This window comes from Metarhizium acridum (assembly GCF_019434415.1).
Source record: "Metarhizium acridum strain ARSEF 324 chromosome Unknown scaffold_1, whole genome shotgun sequence".
NCBI classification, from domain to species: Eukaryota; Fungi; Ascomycota; class Sordariomycetes; order Hypocreales; family Clavicipitaceae; genus Metarhizium; species Metarhizium acridum.
The window spans coordinates 1,269,987-1,288,122 of NW_027094015.1; the positions used below are offsets into that span (position 1 = coordinate 1,269,987).

The following is an 18,136-nucleotide window of genomic DNA, read 5'->3' on the forward strand; positions in this document are numbered from 1 at the left end:
TCCCTTCGGGAATTTCGTCTGCTGCAAAAGACACGACTATGCAATATCACGGGAGGCCTGTTCTTTCCTCATCCATGCCTCCAATAGACTACTACTAATCCATACATAGATTGGTTTGACATCAGCACGGTTCTTGAACTCGCCATGTTGTCCTTTGTTGCCTTTGCTTGGCCCTCCAAGGGACCTCCAAGGGCTGGCACAAACCGACCAAACCGATGCCTTAATCATGCATGCCCTATGGGATTTGGCATTTGGGTACTTTCGTCACGGTCCACGACATCTCCAAGCGCCCAGCCCAGCCACCCGATGGCTGAAAAGGGCAAAAAGTTCATCTAAAGAGTCAACCATGATGCCGGAACTTTACATGACGCCCAAGCGCTGAAAGTCGTGGACCCGCAGAGCCTTTGCGACCCCCCATGCTGCCCCGTCTCGTGGAGTCGTTGTCTCCGCTGCCATTAGCAGCTTTGCATGGTTACCTTGCCTCATCGCAGGGCTAGCGCAATCTTTGAACCGTTTGGGGGCCTTGTAGATGTAACAACACAAACGTCCCTTTGGCTTCGTTGTCTCTGCTCCATACTCCATGCTCCTCTGTGCTTTCTCCTGGTCGCAGAATCGCTCAATTCAGGTACCCTGGCTTTCCCACACACCATCCAACCTCCTTCTGTAATATATGGTTTATTCCCGTCTTGCGCGTACGAAAGCATATGATGGTTGCTTCTGGCATCTCTGGCTGGAACTGTCTCCTGGAGACGAAGAGACGAATGCATGGCGCCAGCCTTCGTCCCAGACCCAGCAGAAGCGTCGGTGGAGAGCACCCGATGGAGGCGTGAGGGTGACATCCTCTCGTCTACGGCTTCACTGATATAGACAGGCTTGTTGGGTTACCCCTCTGCACTCTCGTGGGGACGATCAGCTTTTGCAAGTGCGAAGGGTTTGTAATTTCCGGTACGCTTGATGCACGGAGATACCAACACGGCTCAGAGCGTTAATAGCCGCTGAGCATCAACTCCTTTAATTAGGCGCCATGCGGTCCCAAATTTAGATTGTTACGAATTAACTATCAATGCCAAGGTTTTATTTCCTCGAGGAACAGTGAGCTTCAGGTAATTTCTTGTATGGGGCCCATGTCTCACGCCTTCATCACAGTTCGTGGAAAAACCGCAGCCCGTGTATTTGATTTTATCCTCATGACCGGACCGCTTTCTGTCGGTATTTTGCTCAGAGCTGTGCGATTCTAGATCAGGTTTATTACCCACGAGACATGAGCCACGTCACGAAGAGCAACAGCTCCGAAGACTTGTTCCAACTAGACCAACTATTGAAGTCTTCACTTAGTTCTCCTTTTTGAAATTGGCAGTGCGTGTCTCAACAATTCTCTCGATGAGTCGCAATGATGCGTGAAGAAATTGCAAGGAGCTGGTATGCAACCTCTAAAATATTCGCCACCAGATTTATGTTGTTCTCGAAAAGGTGTGTGTCTTGATGAACGATTTGATTTCAATTCTACATTTGACATTGGCGACGAGCGAGGGCATAGAACTCAGATCTCCTGGTTTTGAGCGGCGACCAACAAGGAATAACTAAGCACAAAGCATAAAAAGCAAAATCTTCAAATTTGGAAGTATCCATATTTCACACCGGAGTGATTTGGAACACGCTAGTATATCGTTTTATTGTATTTGGGATAGACGAACTCGACAGATGCCCACAAGTTACGTTTTAATTCGGTTTTCTGCTGCCGCGTCGTGAGCGATCCATAGAGATTGGAACTATCACAGTTCATACACAGTCACTCTCCTTCAGTATTTCACGGTTCTCTGGTTGAAGAACGACCAGGCACACGGTGTCTGTAAAATTGGGCTCTTACTGATGCTGTGCTGGCACGAATATTGGGATAGGTAAAAAAAAAAAAAAAAAAAAAAGGAATCAAGAAAAAACAATCGCTCGACACCAAAACATGACCAAATGATAGCGTCTCATGTAGTGGGAGCTCCCACATAGACGTAACACATAGAAGTAGTAGAAATCATCCCTGGCAACTTGATCTCGGTTTATTTTGTATGCAGCGAGGCGCTACAGAGTCATACGGAAAGCTTTCAAGATTTCCCATTCGTCGGAATCATAGAGAATATCATTTTAGTGCCCTCTATTTTGCCGCCGGTAGATGTCTTGCACGGTTTGTATCATGACCAGGTATTTCCATCTTGCCAAGTCAAAGACGCGCGTTAAATAAGATTTCATGGGGCTATCTTAGGCCCGTTCCCCAGTGCCGAGTCATATGCCCTTATTCTTACCTCGGTGAGCACAGGAAATTACGACAGGATTGAGAGCGGAAGAGCGAATAATCAAAAAACACCGCAGTGTTGTTTCAAGCTGAGAGACGACAGCCCGTCTAATGAAGGTAATAGACGTTCATGGCAATAACTCATGGACAAAATTATAGCTCCAATTCAGTCTTCAGAGCATGGCGTGGTTTGACTTTGGTTTGAAAATACAGGTCGTTTTGGCACAAAATGCAGACGAATTCTCTACTCACTTGAGCATGGCGTTGACCATCAGCTCCGGCTGCAGTCCTGTGAGTGTTACCACTGAGTGCCTTTCGTTCATAACAGATGCTAGGGAAGGGGAGAATAGATTGAAAGTAGAAAGCAGAAAGTGTACCAGATTATAGGGTTTTTATCCTTAAAGGCTGGCTGGGTTTTTTTTTTTTTTTTTTTTTTTTTTTTTGGGGCGGGGGGGGGGAACCCGAGTAAACTGCACGTAACAATCGACTGACTATTAACCAGGAAACCAAGAAAATGGGGAGAAAGCTTTCGAATATCAAAACTTTTCGGACATCTGAGAGTGCTCTTCGACCCCCCTTAAATAGTGATCAAGATGCTTGCTATTCTTAGCATGATTGACGTTAATTATCAGCACGGCATTTGATCAATCTGGATGTTGTCGTCGATTTACTGTCTCAGCCACGGCGGGCAGGCCCAAACCAAATCTAGCCAAAGGATTCCCCAAAGCAGCAATAAACGGGACCTTGTCGGAATATCGCATCAGTAGATGGTTCCTCTGGATAGATCTGAGACGGGAGATTGAGTCTAAATGCGAATCATGACACTCTGCTTCCGGTGCTGTTCATGGTGTGGAGGCTTGGAGGCTCGGACGGACGGACGGCACAGACAAACAGAATTCGAACTCTGCGCTGACGACGAAAAGTTTGAGTGCGTATGCACAAATGCTCTGGATGCACAAATGTATCAATCCGTCACAATAGATACACAGCGAGGGACACGGCAGCCACCAGACAACACATACCAACGTCAGACTTTATCCTACAGACGTGCGGGGAACAAAACTCCGCACGCTCCTTCCGTCTTAAACTACCCGGGGCCCGTCGCTATCTACTCATCTGTCCATCTTTCTATCTCTCTTGTTCTGTCGAGCAGATATCATATATCCTCAGCGTTGTTGGCGTTGACGACAGGCTTTGGCGGGATGGGCTCGCCTACGCTCTTCTATACTGTTGTTCTTCCATTACTATCAGCAACATCACAGGAAAATGACTCTTACCCACGTTCCCGTGGTGCAGCCTGTGCCTCTTCCCGCAGGGACTGCTGATTACGAGGCGGCCAGGCTGGCAGTTCTGCAAAGGTTTGCGGCTGCGGTACCGGAGGAACTCCTTCTGCCTAGCAATACAATACAGAATCCGCCCAAGTCTGTCATTGGCATCCCGCGCCAGTGCGGCCTCTTGTCTGAGGCAGAACTCGACATCACAGAGAACTATGACGCGACGGCTCTCGCGGAAGCCATCGCTTCCAAGAGATTGACATCAGTTGCCGTGGCCACCGCGTTTGCCAAGCGTGCCATGGTTGCGCACCAGCTTACGTGCTGTCTGACCGAGTGGTTCATGGATGAAGCCATTGCGCATGCACAGGAACTTGATGATCATTTAGCTACCACGGGACAGACTGTAGGTCCCTTGCATGGCGTCCCCATTAGTATCAAGTCTCATATCCCTATCGCAGGCCATTGGAGAGACTTGGGGTACTTGGATACGCTGACAAAGGACACTGAAGACAGTCAAATGGTGGCCATTCTACGCTCTGCAGGTGCCGTGTTCTACTGCAAGACGAACCAGCCACAGAGCTTGATGCATCTCGAAAGCACATCATTTTACGGAAGAACCCTCAATCCACATAATATTAAACTATCGGCAGGTGGCTCGACCGGTGGTGAAGCAGCCTTGATAGCACTTCGCGGATCGGTCTTGGGCGTCGGCACAGATATTGGAGGTAGTGTGAGAGGTCCTTCTGCATTTTGTGGCATTTATGGCTTCAAACCCACGAGTTATTCGCTCCCGATGAAGGATTTTCTAGAGGGCGGTGTACCCGCTGAATTAAACGTCTTGTGTTCCACGGGCCCCATGTGTCTAACGTTGAGAGACATGGATCTCTTCATGAGCATCATTGTAGGGGCGAGACCATGGATTGAAGATCCCCGAATCATACCTATTCCATGGACAGGAATAAGAACCAGCACCAGACAGCCGTCGGCACAAAAGTTGCGAATCGGTCTTATGATGCACGACGGTGTTATCGTCCCCCAACCACCCGTCACTCGAGCGTTGAAGTGGGCCAAATCACGCCTTGAAAAGGCAGGGTTCCAAGTGATGCCATTTAAGCCCTACAGAGTCGCGCAAATCATGAACAACATTCGCAAAGCATACTGGCCAGCTGGTAAAAATTACGCAGACGCCCACCGCGCTCTTACAGGGGAGCCCAGACATCCTCTCACGGAATGGATTCAACGAGAAGCTGCTCCTGAGGAGCTGTCCGTCACAGCCATCCTTGAACAACGACTTCTCCGTGATGATATGCGTTCCGAATTCTCATTGGATTGGGAGAATCAAGGTGTCGATGTAGTCCTGTGTCCAGCATTCGTAGGACCTGCGAGTAGCCATGACACGGCATGGTATTGGGACTACACGGCAATGTGGAATTATCTCGATTGTCCAGGAGTAGTCGTGCCCACACCAATCAAGGCACTGAAGAAGGGCGAGGAAAAATATGATTTGAAGTCGGCACTGGGCGAGGAGTGTGAACAGGTTAGGAAGTTATGGCACCAGGGCGACTTTGAAGATGCACCTATTGATTTGCAGTTCGTTGGGAGACGATACCATGACAATGCGCTATTCGAGATATTAGCTGCTGTGAAAGATGCACTGCAATTGCAGTAGGTGGTTGTGGTCATGGCAGACATGTATGGGAGCAGGCAGCGTGGGTGCGGTTCAAAGTGAATTGGAAGTGAGTGAAATCCGAGCTCATTGTGAGTTGTAAGTCCATTCACTGGCTAGACCCTAAAGGCACTGAAATACCAACCGCAACGCCATTGAGGTCCGTTTTTCCTGACCTTTCATCGTCTCGTCTCCCACTCTCGCATCTCTATCCACTTTCATCTCCCTTAGTATCACGATTTTCTTGTTTACATCCTCCGCCACGATGGGGAGACTGGATCGCATTCCGACGGAGCTGGTGGTCAAAATCGTTAACTCGGCTCCAGACCTCGCGAATCTCTATAACTCAACTGTCGCTTCATCTCGCATCTTTGAAATATTCGACCAATGGAGCATGGGGATTCTCGAGTCAGTCATGACCAACGACACTCCTCCTGAAATTCGGTGCCTAGTCCGACTCGTGGCCCAAGTCCACGCCTGCACGCCAGAGACACCCATGGGCCTCGACATATCAAGAATTTCTGGCAAGATACGTTGACATTATCGATTACGGGACTGGTCTAGACTATTGGCTCTATGACACTTCGGGCGAATTTGAGCCCTTTGCTGGTACTTCTCTTACCGAGATTGGTGGGGAGTCGGCGTACTCGCCGCGAGAGATATATCTTCTTCTTCTTCTTCTTCTTCTTCTTCGTGTTGCGGTCCTTTCTGAAGCTTGTATCGAATTCTTTCAAGAGAGTCTCAGACTTAAAGTTCCCCAATTCAAGTGGCTACGGCCCGCCCTCATGGACCGAGACACAGAGAGTGAAGAGAGGGCTGTGGCGGCTCCAGCGAAATCATGAACTTAACCATTGGAGTGGCATTTCAGGGACGAATTCACGTGGCTCTCTGGCTCGGATGAATCGCTACAAGTATTTGGAGCATTTCGCAAGGTCCAGAATGTCCTAGAGAGTACAACGATTACCTGTGGAATTCATTATACTTGTTGATTTTTTGTGGTCTCTTCAGTTAGGATGAAATTTCATTGTTATTTCATTCATTTATCATGAAAAGGCACAGGATCAAGGAATAAGACCAGCCTCCCTCACTGTTTTAATAGCAGCAAGAAGACAGTTAATATCCCATCGGGAAGGGGGAAACAATAAAAACCATATCGGCTCAACTTTGTCTATTTTTTATCACGCTCGCTTAGACACGAGTCTGTCCAAACACGCGTATTAGCCCAAGTCCTTATAAGGAATGGGCTCCATTGTCATCAACGGTGCGGGACGCCGCCGTTGTATTGACGCGAGTGATTTCGAGGCTGGTTCGCCAGGAGATTGTACATGTATTTCAATACCTTCAAACATGAGCAGATTGTTTCTTCGGGTGACTACGGCCTCCGAGCATGGGGCAGCGCAAACGTAAGTCGAGCTTCGTTTGAATCCCTGGCGAGAAGATGAGGTGGTAGCGAAATCCACACATGCCACTCTTTTCCCAACACACTTGAGACACTTTGATGGGCTGGTCGCTCGCGAAAGAACAAGCTTTAATATGGTGCTTAGATATGCCGGCCGGCGAATTTCCAGAGGCGTCGCACTTCTTGAGCAGCCGTATGCTCTCCTTGGCTGACGAGGGTACTTGACTTCACGGCTCCTCATTCTCGATGTAGCACTGCAGGGCGGAGATGGTGGTTCCCGTTTGGCCGTGGCCATAGCCTCACCGGACTGGAATGCCTGTCTGATACTTCGTGAATGGTTCGCAACCCTTTCGTAAGCCGTCGAGAGGGTAGTTTCGCAAAGTCCACGACTGGCATGGCGTGATGTAGGCGATGCTTGCGTTGCCGAGTCCAGAGCAATGTGCTCGGTCGGCATTTGCCTTGTGGTTTGACACTGGCTACATGGGTTATTTTGCTGCTCCTTTAGGAATTGCGCCGACTCCCACGTTAGTCTTTGGTCCCGAGTCTTGGCTGTTGCGCCGAGCAACGAGAACTGTGTTGCGAGTTTAAACCATACGTGATGAGGCATGGTATTCATTTTGGTTCTTTCAACATGCCATTTCTGACCGGGGATTCGCGTTTGATATAATTTAGCGGGCCCAAGTTTGAATACCACCCATATTTACGTACATGTACGTACATTTTTCAACCTTCCACCATGATGGGGGATCGCGACATGGCTACATCTTTGCGCACTTTGCTTTTTTCAAAGGCAATCGCGGCCACAAACACATCCGAGCCGCCAAACCTGCCAGAAACAACAGGGCAGCAAGACAACAGCAATACACATACACTCTACTAGAAAGCAGCCCATTAGAGGCATCAATCGTTGCAACAGAGCCCTGGATGGCCCGCATAAACAGCAGGTCCCAGAAGATGTTGATTTTGAGTAAAAATGGCGGGGATCGCGTTTTTAAGCGGAATTGGGTCTTTTAGCGCTGCTACCGCTCAAAGATGATTGAGTTTCAAAGCCGGACATAACACACTCCCAATCGCCTTTATCCAAGTTAAAGTCAACACGGCGCCGTATTTGTGTGTGCAGAACGACACGCCCCAGAGGTATGGATATCCCATCTAGGCTACGGTAGCTAGTAGGCATGCATACAGCTGTTTTGACAAAGATGAACCTCGCTTCGAGCTGACCTACCGTTGACAACCGCCTTCTCTTTGCAGGCGCGATTCGGGGCAGGATTTTGGTCTCGAGCCAGCGTTTATTTGCCACTGGTGGATCGGAACCGTTGATGCGGAAGCGGGACGAGCCGACATGTGGGGCTCTCTGCATTAACATATCCATGACATTGATACTGTGCCACACCGCTGCAGAGAAGATGAAAGGTAGAGGATGACGAGAGGCCCCAAACGATGGCGAGCCGTGTAGTCCGGCCCTCATGCCGAATACACTTAGTAGTAGCTCAGAAGCACTCGGAACAACGGCCAAAGATCCCATCTGACTGCTCAATGAGTCAAAGCCGACCCACACAATCCCACTCTATTCAAGAAATATACTCCTCCATGCTAATGCTTGGTATTGTACACGATGCATACGCCAACCCGACCATCCCAAATGAACCCAATGCTGAGCTATGCCCCGAGTTCCCTCATGTACCATGGTATCTATCATACGCTAAAATCACAGGAACCCCTTTTAAACAGCCACAGAATCGGCGGGCCTCCCAACCACAACCCCCGACCCCGAATCCGACTCGGTCCTCTGCGGCGGCTGCTTCTCAGGCTCACCACTGCTCTGCTCCCACTCGAGTCTCTCCCGAGTCATGTCCCGCTTGCACCACCACACGGAAATGCCTGCCCACAGGGCTAACCAGATGAACGGCACAGCCCAACATATACCGTACGCCACCGTAGCAGGGACATGATGAACAACAGCTATGACGGTCAAGGCAGCGGCCAGCACGAGCGCGGGGATGCTCCAAAAAATGCTCTGTACGTAGAGCATCCGCTGGAACCGCGGGGATGCCTTGTACCGGGCGGCGAGGGCCTCGCGATACGGACGACCAGCCTTGGCATTGACAGCAACTACATCTTCAATGAAGTAGTACGCTGCGGGGAGAACCTAGACGCACCCATTGTCAGAACGACCGCCTTTTGTTTTCCACAGGGTGATTTTTTCTCGTTGGGCTATATATATATAACAACATAAAGGTATATTGATATGACCAAAAAAAAAAAAAAAAAAAAGGTGGGCGGAACGACTTACCGGTTCCCCCTTAGCCGTAGAGCTGATCCTAAACGGCGCCTTCCACCCCATGACATGCCAAAGCATTATCAGCGCCATCACACCGCCCAGGCAGTACAATATGGCGGGCGCAGGCATGCACAGCACCCTCAGCCAGACAATATGCGGCGCGCTGCCGACGATAAACAGCGCCGTGACGGCGGTAATGGTGATGACGGATGCCCAGGTCAACATGTCGAAACACCACCTCGAGTCGGTGCCCAGGGGCCTGTAGAACCTCTCCTTCTTGATCAGACGCAGAGTGCGCACGGCAAACTCCAGATACGTCGGCCCGCCCCAAATAGTGGTGACGACGGCAAAGATGATCCATCCCTCTACGTGGCCGGCGTAGTTGAGGGCGTAGTACAGGGCGATGGGGACGACGGACGCATCGACGAAGGCGAAGAAGGCAAACAAGAGCAGATGCCAGCGACGTCGGCCGTGGTGCCACGTGAAGGGGAGCTGGGGCAGCAGAAGCGGGTTGGCGTCGTAGTATTCCTGGAGAGTTCGTCCGCGGCGGGCGTACTCGGTGCGCGTGGCGGCGCGGGAGTCGTAGTATGCCGGCGCGGACAGGCGGAGAGCGTAGGAGAGGCTGCGGCGAGGGGGCTCGTGGAGGGCGGAAGAGGAGGCTATTGGCGAGCCGGGGACGCTCTTGGAGCGGGATTCCAGCGACGGCGGCTCTGGTGGTGAGATGGAGATGCTGCGATTGCGGTTGCGGTTGTGGTTGCTGGAGCCGGAAGAACCGGTGGGCCGGCGACTATCGGGATTCGCGCCGTTTGGCGGCTCACTTGCGCTTGGAGAGGCATTGTCCGAGGATAATATCGTTGTCAGAGGACGAGTGTGCCAATCGAGGCTCCGGCTCCCTCGCCTGACTTGGGGCATGGCGAGGTCGAGATGGTGGCGATGCGACGCAGGGAGAGGGGAGAGACGGTTACGTCGTGGTCATGGCTTTTTTTCTAAAAAAAAATTAAAATGAAAAAAATAAAAAAAAATTCTTCGCAATGCGCAGCTTGGACGAGGGACAGGGACAATGGAAACAAGATAATTGACCCGGAGATGTTGTGAAAGAATGGTTCGTATGGTGAGGCTTAAGAAAAGGAGAAAGAGAGAGAAGGAAGCTCAGGTAGGTGGTGGACCCGCGAGTGCTCTTGGATCGGATCTGCCGTCAATGGGAGACGTCATGTAGGAATATCTGCAGGGCGTCGTGCCTCCAGCCATGGCGTGGTCTGGGCTCCCCCTGTCGGCTCGCTTTGGCCATCGGGACGCCACTTGTGCAGCCAATTGATCCGGTCTGGCGCTGAGTGTCAGTGAGTGAGCCCATAACACCGGCGCCCGGTGCTTTCCAAAGCCCCGACCCTGGACGAGTTGACGATGACCGAGTCTTCCGGCACAAATCAACGCCGGTGCCAGGTTGGGCCAACTCAATTGCTCCCACCACCGAATCACAACCTGCATGATTCCAAACAGCCGCACACATTCACACATTCTCCCGTCCATCGAGGCCCCATCGAGCCTCCGTCAATAGCAACTGGTCGACATCAACGTTGCTCACATAAGCCTTCTTGGCACATCTCATCACATTGGCACCTCGTCAGCTCGTCTTCGGAGCAACAGGAGGGGGTATCGTCATTCCTCAACAGCCTACCACTAACCTACGACGCAACAACACAACAATGAATGCTTCATCCATCATCGCATTGCAACAACAATTCTACCGTCCAACCACCATCAAAGACAAGAAAGAAGGAAGATAGAAAAACCACGAGCAGTTCATGTGCTCGTGAGTGTCTCCCACTGCGATTCATCATCGCCAAGACCTCGTCTTCATGCTCGGCGTCGTCTTCAGGTAACTTCATTGCAGGGCAAACAATCGGAGAAAAGAAAAAGGGGGGCTAATTAAAACTCCAATACCAATATTCTCCATCAAGCAATCCTTCCTCTCTCTCTCTCCAAAATCAGCCGCCCGGCGCTGTCGCGTGAAATTGAATTCCGTCTCTTATTTACGTTGACTGGTGTGCATTCGTTATCGAGTTGAGCAGTCTACACCGCCTGGTTAGCCTCCCCTTCTCTCAACTCGCTCTCCAAGCAAGAACCGTCGCCATCACTTACTGCAAATTCCGGTCCCTCATTTCTCTGTCGAGGGCGTCAATCTGCTTCGCCGTCAAGCGCGCTTTACTTAACTGTATCCAGAAAAAAACACATCAAAAGTTAGCTTCAAATCATCTCTCCCCTGACAATGGCAAACGGAAGGAAACCGTGCAAACTACGGCCACATCAACAAAGGGGCTCGCGCACCGAAGCCAATGCCGCTGAAGAGTGGTCATCATCATCATCACCATCACCGCCAATGCCGTTGCTGTCATCCTCACCTTCAGCCGCGTCATCATTTGCAACGGCTCCGTCGCTGCCGCTTTCTGCGCCGGCGAACCTGCTGCTTGACAGACCCTTGGATTTGCCGCCATTTGCCTGTCCACCCATTAGCATGCATGCCAGTCCTCTGTGTTTGTATACTCGTACCCTGGCCTCGACAATCTCGGCATCCTTTACTTTGAGCTGTGCCATCAGCTCTTCAATCTTCTTGTCGCTGTCCTCGGCCTTCCTAATTGCCTCCCCGAGCTTAGCCTCCAGCTCCTTGGCCTTATTGTTGGCATCTTCCACCAGACTAGTCATGCTGTCGTTGAGATCCTTGTAGTCGGCCTGCGCAGTCTTGTGTTTGGCGTCCGCCTCTGACTTGTGAGCTTCAAGTTCCTTCTGGGCGAGTGCGAGATCGTTCTTCATGCTGGCCAGGCTCTCCTGAGCACCCGCAAGCTTGTCCTTGTGGGACTCCAGCTCGTCTTCCTTGTCCTTGAGGGCCCCCTCGGCGGCGGCGTGCGCATCTTCATATGTCTTCTTCAATGTAGCAAGCTCCCTGCGAAGGGCATCCGCTTCTGAAGTGTCAGGCTTGACACTCTTGGCAGCATCAAGCTCAGCCAGGGCCGTCATACGCTCCATCTTCTCCTGAGCAAGCTGCTGCCCCATCTCCTCCACCTCGGCCTGGGCCTTGCTGAGAGCCTCCTGGGCCGTCTTGAGAGCACTTTCCAGCAAGTCATTAGCCGCCTTCTGCTGGGTCAGCTTCTCTTCCAGGCTGGACGAGGTGCTTCGGTACTCGGCAATCGCGTCCTCAATGGATTTGGCGTGGGTAGCAGTCAGCTCTTCCAGATCCTTCCTTGTTTGAATGCCATCAGCCTTCATCTTATCCATGACCTCGGTATTCATGGTGATGATCTTTTCAATCTCGCCAATGTGCTTCTCTTCAAGCTCGTTCTTGGCATTTTCGATAGCAAGTTCGCCGTCAGCCCGAGCCTGCTCAAGCTGTTCTTTGGCTGCCTGCAGCTCAGCTTGAATGCTTGCGAGCTCACTGGCGTGAGCGTCGTTGCCTGCACTCTTGGCCGCGGCGAGGGCCTCATCGTGGGCGGCCTGGGACTTTTGGCGCTCATCAGCATGTTCCTGCTTCAGAGCATCTAGAACACCGGCGTGCGTGGATGCGAGAGCCTCGAGTTCCTTGGCTAGAGTGGCCTCGCTCTCCTTCTTCAAGACATTCAGCTCTTCGGCATGTTGGGCTTTGAGGGACTCGAGTTGACTAATATGAGCATCCTTGTCAGCAGACGCACCAGTCTTTGCGCTCTCCAGCTCCTCAGCATGACTCGCTCGCAGGGCATCCAGATTCTGTTGGTGCTCCTGCTCCCTGGCAGCCAGGGCTTCGACCGCAGCGGCGTGCTCGGCCTTGGAGGTAGCAAGAGCATCAGAATGAGTCTTGGCTGCCTCCTCAGAAGAAGTCTTGAGCTCATTGTGCTGGCCCTCAAGTTCTTCAAACTTGCGTTTGAAGAAGGCGTCACCACGCAGGCTCTCGATCTCGTTTTCGTAGTCCTGGGAAAGGTTCTTCATGCGCTCATCATGCATAGTCTTGAGCTTGGCGATTTCCCCGTCCTTGTCAGCCAGAGCAGACTGGATTTCAGTAAGCTTCGTCGACAAAGAAGACCAATCTTCCTTGATGGAGGAGAGTTCATTCTCCTTCTCTGCCAGGCTGTTCTGAAGCTCCGTCAGTTGCGTAGTGGCACTCTCTGCAGACTTGCCAGAGACATCGCTGAGGGCCTTGAGCTCCGCAATCTCACCCTCCAGAGCGGCAACTCTGCTGTTGTGAGCCTGCTGGTCTGATCGGAACTTTTCGTTGTTGGCAGACTCCAGGGCGGCTTGGGAAGCAGTAAGCTCGTCAATTCTTGCTTTGCAGTTGGGCAACAATCGACTCGTGGCTAGCCTTGAGTTCGGCAATGGCCGTTTCGTGAGCCGAAGCATCCGTCTGCCCCTGTTCAAGCTCTTTTTTGTGACTGGCTTCAAGCTCCTCGATAGCAGTCTTGTGCTGTTCACTCAAGGAGTCCTTCAGTTCAGACAACTTGGCGGCATGGTCGTCCAAAGCCTGTTGCAGCGCAGATTCGCTAGCCCTGACCTTTTCATCGTTCTCCAACTGAACAGTTTCGAGGGACTTTCGCAGGGCCTCAATCTCGGACTCGACAGCAGCTTTGGAGCCTTCAGCCGTCGCTAGGTTGGCCTTGTGCTGATCAAGCTCAAACTCGGCCGTCTCCAACTTTTGAACGACTTCGGAGAGCCGGCTCTCCAGGCTAGCAAGAGCCGACTCGTGCTCAGCCTTCAAGTTCGCAAGAGCCTCCTCGGCAATGGCGTTCTGCGTAGCCTCAGTTTCGGCAGCGGGAGCAGCATTGGCCAGCTGCTCGCGGAGCTCAGAGATGGTGGTTTCTGAGGTTTGGATCTGGGCTTTGAGAGACTCAATCTCGGCATCTCCCTCAAGAGGCTTAGTCTTGAGCTCCTCAATCTCTTTAGCACCACTAGATGCATCGGATCTGGCAGTAGTAGGTCGGCTGGCTGTGGCAGAGACACGGCCGGTAGCACCAGAAGTGGAAAGGCGTTTCGACGCGGTGGTGCTCGTTGCACCAGCGCGAGTTGCGGCAGTTGTAGACGATCTAGCCGAGGCTGTAGTTCCGGCAGTCGACGACCTGGAACCGAATGTAGAGGGTCGCGATGCAGTAGTACTAGCCGTTGTCGTAGCAGGCTTACGGGCAGTGCCAGCGGTACCGGAACCAGTGGTTGCTTTCTTTTCCGCCGTCCTGCCGGGGCTAGACACGAGGGTGCTCGTCCTCCTGGCAGCATTGGAAGTCAAGGTGGATTTCCGCTCATCCTCGCTCGCGCTCACGCTGGGTCGGCTACGGTGGGTAGAGGTCGTAGAGGTAGCGGTAGTGGGACGTCGCGAAGTGGCCGTGGCAGTTGTAGGGGGCCGGGTAGGCGGCTTGCTTAACCCGCCCGTGGCGCGAGCACCAGCGGTTGAGCCAGCAGCAGTTCGTGATGAAGCAGTAGTTCCGGTCGCCGCAGTCCGTCGAGCAGATGCTGATGCTGTAGTCGCACCGGCGCGCCTTGCCGTGGGCGAGGTCGACGCAGCGCTAGCCTTGGATGGCGTCTCTGGCGAGATAGGGGTCGTCTCCTTAGAGGGCGCCACGTCAGAACTCTGGGCAACGTCGATGTTTTCTTTGTCCGCCATTGTTGAAACTCAATTAGGGTGAGGTTGGTAGACAAAGAAAGGGAGAGAATAGCTGTAGAGAAGGGGATCATCATGTTAGCATCGAATCATGGTGGATTTCATCAGTTGCTCAGCTGCGCAAGCACCGAAGGTGAGCCCGGGGGGGGCCTAAGCAGCCCATGCCAGAGTGCCATGGCATTGGGAAAAAGACTGTGGTTTTCTTTCCAAGTGCAAGCAGAGTCGACAAAAGCTCACCTCGTTCGTCGTCCAAGATGCACCGCTCGACGGTTCAGCTCGATGTCTTACAAAGGGTAGCGCAGAGGTTTGAGCTGCTCCCCTGACGGCGAAATTGAAGAATGCGGGAGCTCGACAAGGTACAAGACAAAAACAAGACAACAAGACAACACTGGAGAGCAAAAGCCTCTGCGATTGCAAATGCACAAAACCGATTGAAAGATCAAAGCAAGCACACAAACTGATTGACGACAGGCAAGTCCAAATAGGCGAGGGAGAGAGGGTGGTGGTGCAAAGGGAGAAGAGCGTCAACTGGTCTGATGGCCTGCGAGGAAATTGGTTTGGCCCAGGGGTTCAACCAGACCAGACCAGACCAGACGGAATGCCCACAGGGCGGGCTGCCGGCACCTGGCCTCGAGACGAAAATGGTCCAATTTCAGCGGGCCACTCGAGGTCAATTCAGGTGTGATGCGTGACGCGAGTGATTGTCTGCATTGACTGTTTGAGAATCCAGCACATCACCGTCTCTCGACTCTCGATTCTCGACTGCCGACTCCCATCACTCATGCATAGAATACTGCATACAACACAATACATTGCGATGCAATACAGATTGCCCGTGTTCATTTCCAGACCGTCACCACAAAGACAACCCTGGTCATAGTTGGCCGTCACCGCCCCCCTCTCGTTCGCGCCCAACGGCAAATTATACTCGATACTCCCGTCCAATACTCAATCTTCAATACCATCTGTGTCGAGTCCGTTTGTTCAAAGTCTGCATCACCTGTACCTGTGCCTGCACATGCATGCATAGACGGCTGCAGCGCAATATGCACGTGCTCCCACAGAGCAGGCTCGCCACGACACATGGCGCTCGATTGCAGCGTCCCTGCTCCTGTCTTTGTTCTTTTTTCTGCCTCCCCAGCTTTTGCCGAGAGTGAAATTGCAGCGGGGGCGCTTTATAGACTGTCCGCCGGATAAAACGACGCGCCACGACCTCATCCATAAATTTCGCGTCGTCGGGTCCAGGCGGGGCGTGGGCGTCAAGGCTGCCACATCACCACCTTCAATCCCACCTTGTCGCTACGGCAGAGCACAACTACACCTCTGCAACCAACAAAACATGGTATTCTGGAAACTCCCCAACACCACATACACACACACACACACACACACACACACACATCCTGCAAATATACCTCGCCAAGGCCATCGTCGGCCCCAACTCAGTGACCTGCAGCAAAATGGCCAACAGCCCGCCAGCGTTGAAACTGCATGCTTTGCAGTACGCATCAATAAATCATACTCCGTACGGAGTACAACAGCTGCCAATCCGGGGTATCATTGCATCACCCATCCACAAAAACAGACAAATTCCTACTAGTGACACCATTTTGGCGGTAATATGCCCGCCGCCTCATATTTTGCCCTGATCAGTTCCCTCAACTCTGCCACTCTGCTCGTAACCTCTTGTAACGATCTGCCTGGTACTTGCCTGGCCAGCAACACCAGATTCGGAGACCTCGTCCTGCGAATCACCGCGAGCAGCACCTCGTCTTCCCATAGTCGCCAGCCGTGCCTGTCGTAATATTCGTCCCGTGGCTTCGGCGTGTCCTCCGGCGTCCGCCGCGTAGAAGCCACAAACAGCATCATCTGTTCGTCCTTCTTCTCCCTGATGATCCTGTCCCTTTCTTCCTGCGCCTCCCGCAAGCGTCTTGACCGCTCTGCCAGCTCGGCATGCAGTATGGGTGTTTCGGCAAGGCGCTTCAGCTCATTCATGCCCGCCAGTATGCGAGGCTTCAACACCCGTATATGATTTGCAAATGCGATCCGTGTCTGGCGCTGCGTCATCCTCACTGTCTTCTCATTCTCCCCTTCCGGCTTCAAATGTGTCAATACCACACCGTACAGCTGGTCGATAAACCCGACGATTCGAAGGGCAAATTGCAAAGTGCATGCCATGAATTGCCCATCTTTGATGCTAATCGTCTCTGGTTTCGACCCCAACCTGGAATATCCTCCTAGCAATAGCGCCTCCTTTAGTGCGAGCACAAGCGCTGGCATTAGCCTCCCGTGTATCCTCGTCAATACGCCTTTTTGTTTGCGTCGCGCATCCTGTTTCTGTCTCGAACTGCCTTTTATGGGTATACTTTCGGAAGCTTCGCTCTTGATTTGCCTCGTCAAACTCCGTACCACTTTGAGGTTTTTCCGAATACTTTGAGAGTGCTCACGTAGGAACTGTGCCTGTAAGTTCAGCAGTGGTGCTTTGGGCATCTCCTTGCAGTTCCGCCACAGGGCAAGGATCTCATGGAATAGCTTCGTGCAATTGTCAGCTTTGGTGGCCTCAGACTCAGTCCTGGACTCTTCCTCGATCCGGAGCAGTTGATCTGTCCACTCGCCCGGTGTACTCATCCAGCCTCGCTTGCCCATTGCGTTAATCATTGTATTGAGCCCATCACAGTTGAGGTAAAAAGTCGACGCGCTTCTGTCTGGTGGTTCGGGCTCAATGTACACAATGTCTGTAGAAATGACGTCTATGCTGGCGATGTTTTCCAGGTTGTTGATTTGTGAAGCGCTGCCGGGGGCCACGGCAGAACCTGTTACCTCTCGTACATCATCGTCGCTGCTGCCATCCTCTCCGTCACTCTCTTCGGTTTCTTCGCCCTGGTCCTCGCCCTCGCCCGCCACATCGACGTCTTTTTCTCCATCCACTTCCCTGTGTGATTCGTGCGATTCGTCGTCATCATTCGATGGTTCTGCAGAGTCACGATAAGACCATGGATCATTCTGCTCTTCCTCTTCCGCCAGAACGTGCCCCTCTCTCTGCTGGCTTTCCTGGAGCAATTGCTCCTCGGCTGCAGCATCGTCCTCGCGCACAGCCATCGTTGCTCTCCTTGCTTTCGTCTTCCCCGCCGCACTATCATTGATGTTCTTGTAAAAATTTGGATCCTGTGGGACGTCATCCTCATGCTCATCCTCTACCACCGCCTTGGAAGTTTGCCGTCTCCCCGGCTTTTTAAGCGTACGTCTCTTAACCACCGGCGCGTCTGGTTCCGTCTCTTCCCAGCCTCTCCTGGTCGTAATATTTGGAGCGGCTTTCCTAGCTACGCCTTGTCTCCTTGTTTGCAATTCCTTTGACTTATCCGGAGATTCAAAGTCATAAATTGAATCATGGGCAGCCTGGGTAGCTGCACTGCGTCTCGTGCTGACCATTTTGACGATGCGAGTAGGAAATCGTCTCAGCCCAACGGTGACGGCTTCATATTACACAATATCAAAAGACGTTGCCGATGGTCGTTTGTGCTCCATATGCCCTAGTAATTAGTTGGGTCCAGGAATGACAGTCGATTGTCACTGATACATGATAAGGCCCTCGACGGTTCTTGCGGAAGCCAAATGGACACG

At 52.2% G+C, this 18,136-nt stretch overlaps 6 protein-coding genes across 7 annotated transcripts; 2 read left to right on the plus strand and 4 right to left on the minus strand.

Moving 5' to 3' along the window:
• Nucleotides 1-482: 482 nt before the first annotated feature.
• On the minus strand, nucleotides 483-839 carry J3458_000336 (uncharacterized protein; the record flags this gene model as incomplete). Its single annotated transcript, XM_066116074.1, has 1 exon — nucleotides 483-839. One exon carries the CDS (start codon nucleotides 837-839, stop codon nucleotides 483-485), a length of 357 nt encoding a protein of 118 aa, XP_065977955.1.
• Nucleotides 840-3,856: 3,017 nt separating this feature from the next.
• J3458_000337 (uncharacterized protein) lies at nucleotides 3,857-5,227 on the plus strand (the record flags this gene model as incomplete). Its single annotated transcript, XM_007811526.2, has 1 exon — nucleotides 3,857-5,227. One exon carries the CDS (start codon nucleotides 3,857-3,859, stop codon nucleotides 5,225-5,227), a length of 1,371 nt encoding a protein of 456 aa, XP_007809717.2.
• A 262-nt stretch (nucleotides 5,228-5,489) lies between these two features.
• On the plus strand, nucleotides 5,490-5,762 carry J3458_000338 (uncharacterized protein; the record flags this gene model as incomplete). Its single annotated transcript, XM_066116075.1, has 1 exon — nucleotides 5,490-5,762. One exon carries the CDS (start codon nucleotides 5,490-5,492, stop codon nucleotides 5,760-5,762), a length of 273 nt encoding a protein of 90 aa, XP_065977956.1.
• Nucleotides 5,763-7,601: 1,839 nt separating this feature from the next.
• On the minus strand, nucleotides 7,602-10,221 carry J3458_000339 (uncharacterized protein). Of its 2 annotated transcripts, XM_066116076.1 has the most exons (2): nucleotides 8,917-10,221; nucleotides 7,926-8,772 (listed from the first exon to the last, which is right to left on the minus strand). In XM_066116076.1, exons 1-2 carry the CDS (start codon nucleotides 9,814-9,816, stop codon nucleotides 8,347-8,349), a joined length of 1,326 nt encoding a protein of 441 aa, XP_065977957.1. In that variant the 5' UTR covers nucleotides 9,817-10,221; the 3' UTR covers nucleotides 7,926-8,346. The 2 variants fall into 2 exon arrangements, with proteins under 2 accessions (XP_065977958.1, XP_065977957.1); XM_066116077.1 differs by having other exon boundaries at nucleotides 7,602-10,139.
• An 818-nt stretch (nucleotides 10,222-11,039) lies between these two features.
• On the minus strand, nucleotides 11,040-14,518 carry J3458_000340 (uncharacterized protein; the record flags this gene model as incomplete). Its single annotated transcript, XM_066116078.1, has 4 exons — nucleotides 11,040-11,114; nucleotides 11,230-11,400; nucleotides 11,452-13,152; nucleotides 13,211-14,518. The coding sequence occupies 4 exons, from the start codon at nucleotides 14,516-14,518 to the stop codon at nucleotides 11,040-11,042; spliced, it is 3,255 nt and encodes a 1,084-aa protein (XP_065977959.1).
• A 1,593-nt stretch (nucleotides 14,519-16,111) lies between these two features.
• On the minus strand, nucleotides 16,112-17,944 carry J3458_000341 (uncharacterized protein; the record flags this gene model as incomplete). Its single annotated transcript, XM_066116079.1, has 1 exon — nucleotides 16,112-17,944. One exon carries the CDS (start codon nucleotides 17,942-17,944, stop codon nucleotides 16,112-16,114), a length of 1,833 nt encoding a protein of 610 aa, XP_065977960.1.
• Between the last annotated feature and the right edge of the window lie 192 nt (nucleotides 17,945-18,136).

What these genes read in the sequence shown, in the direction of transcription:
- J3458_000339 (XM_066116076.1), bottom strand. Translation starts at nt 9,816, where the DNA reads ATGCCCCAAGTCAGGCGAGGGAGCCGGAGCCTCGATTGGCACACTCGT. An exon ending in CTACGGCTAAGGGGGAACCG is followed by an intron (nt 8,773 to 8,916) that starts GTAAGTCGTTCC and finishes GGGTGCGTCTAG; the next exon opens with GTTCTCCCCGCAGCGTACTA.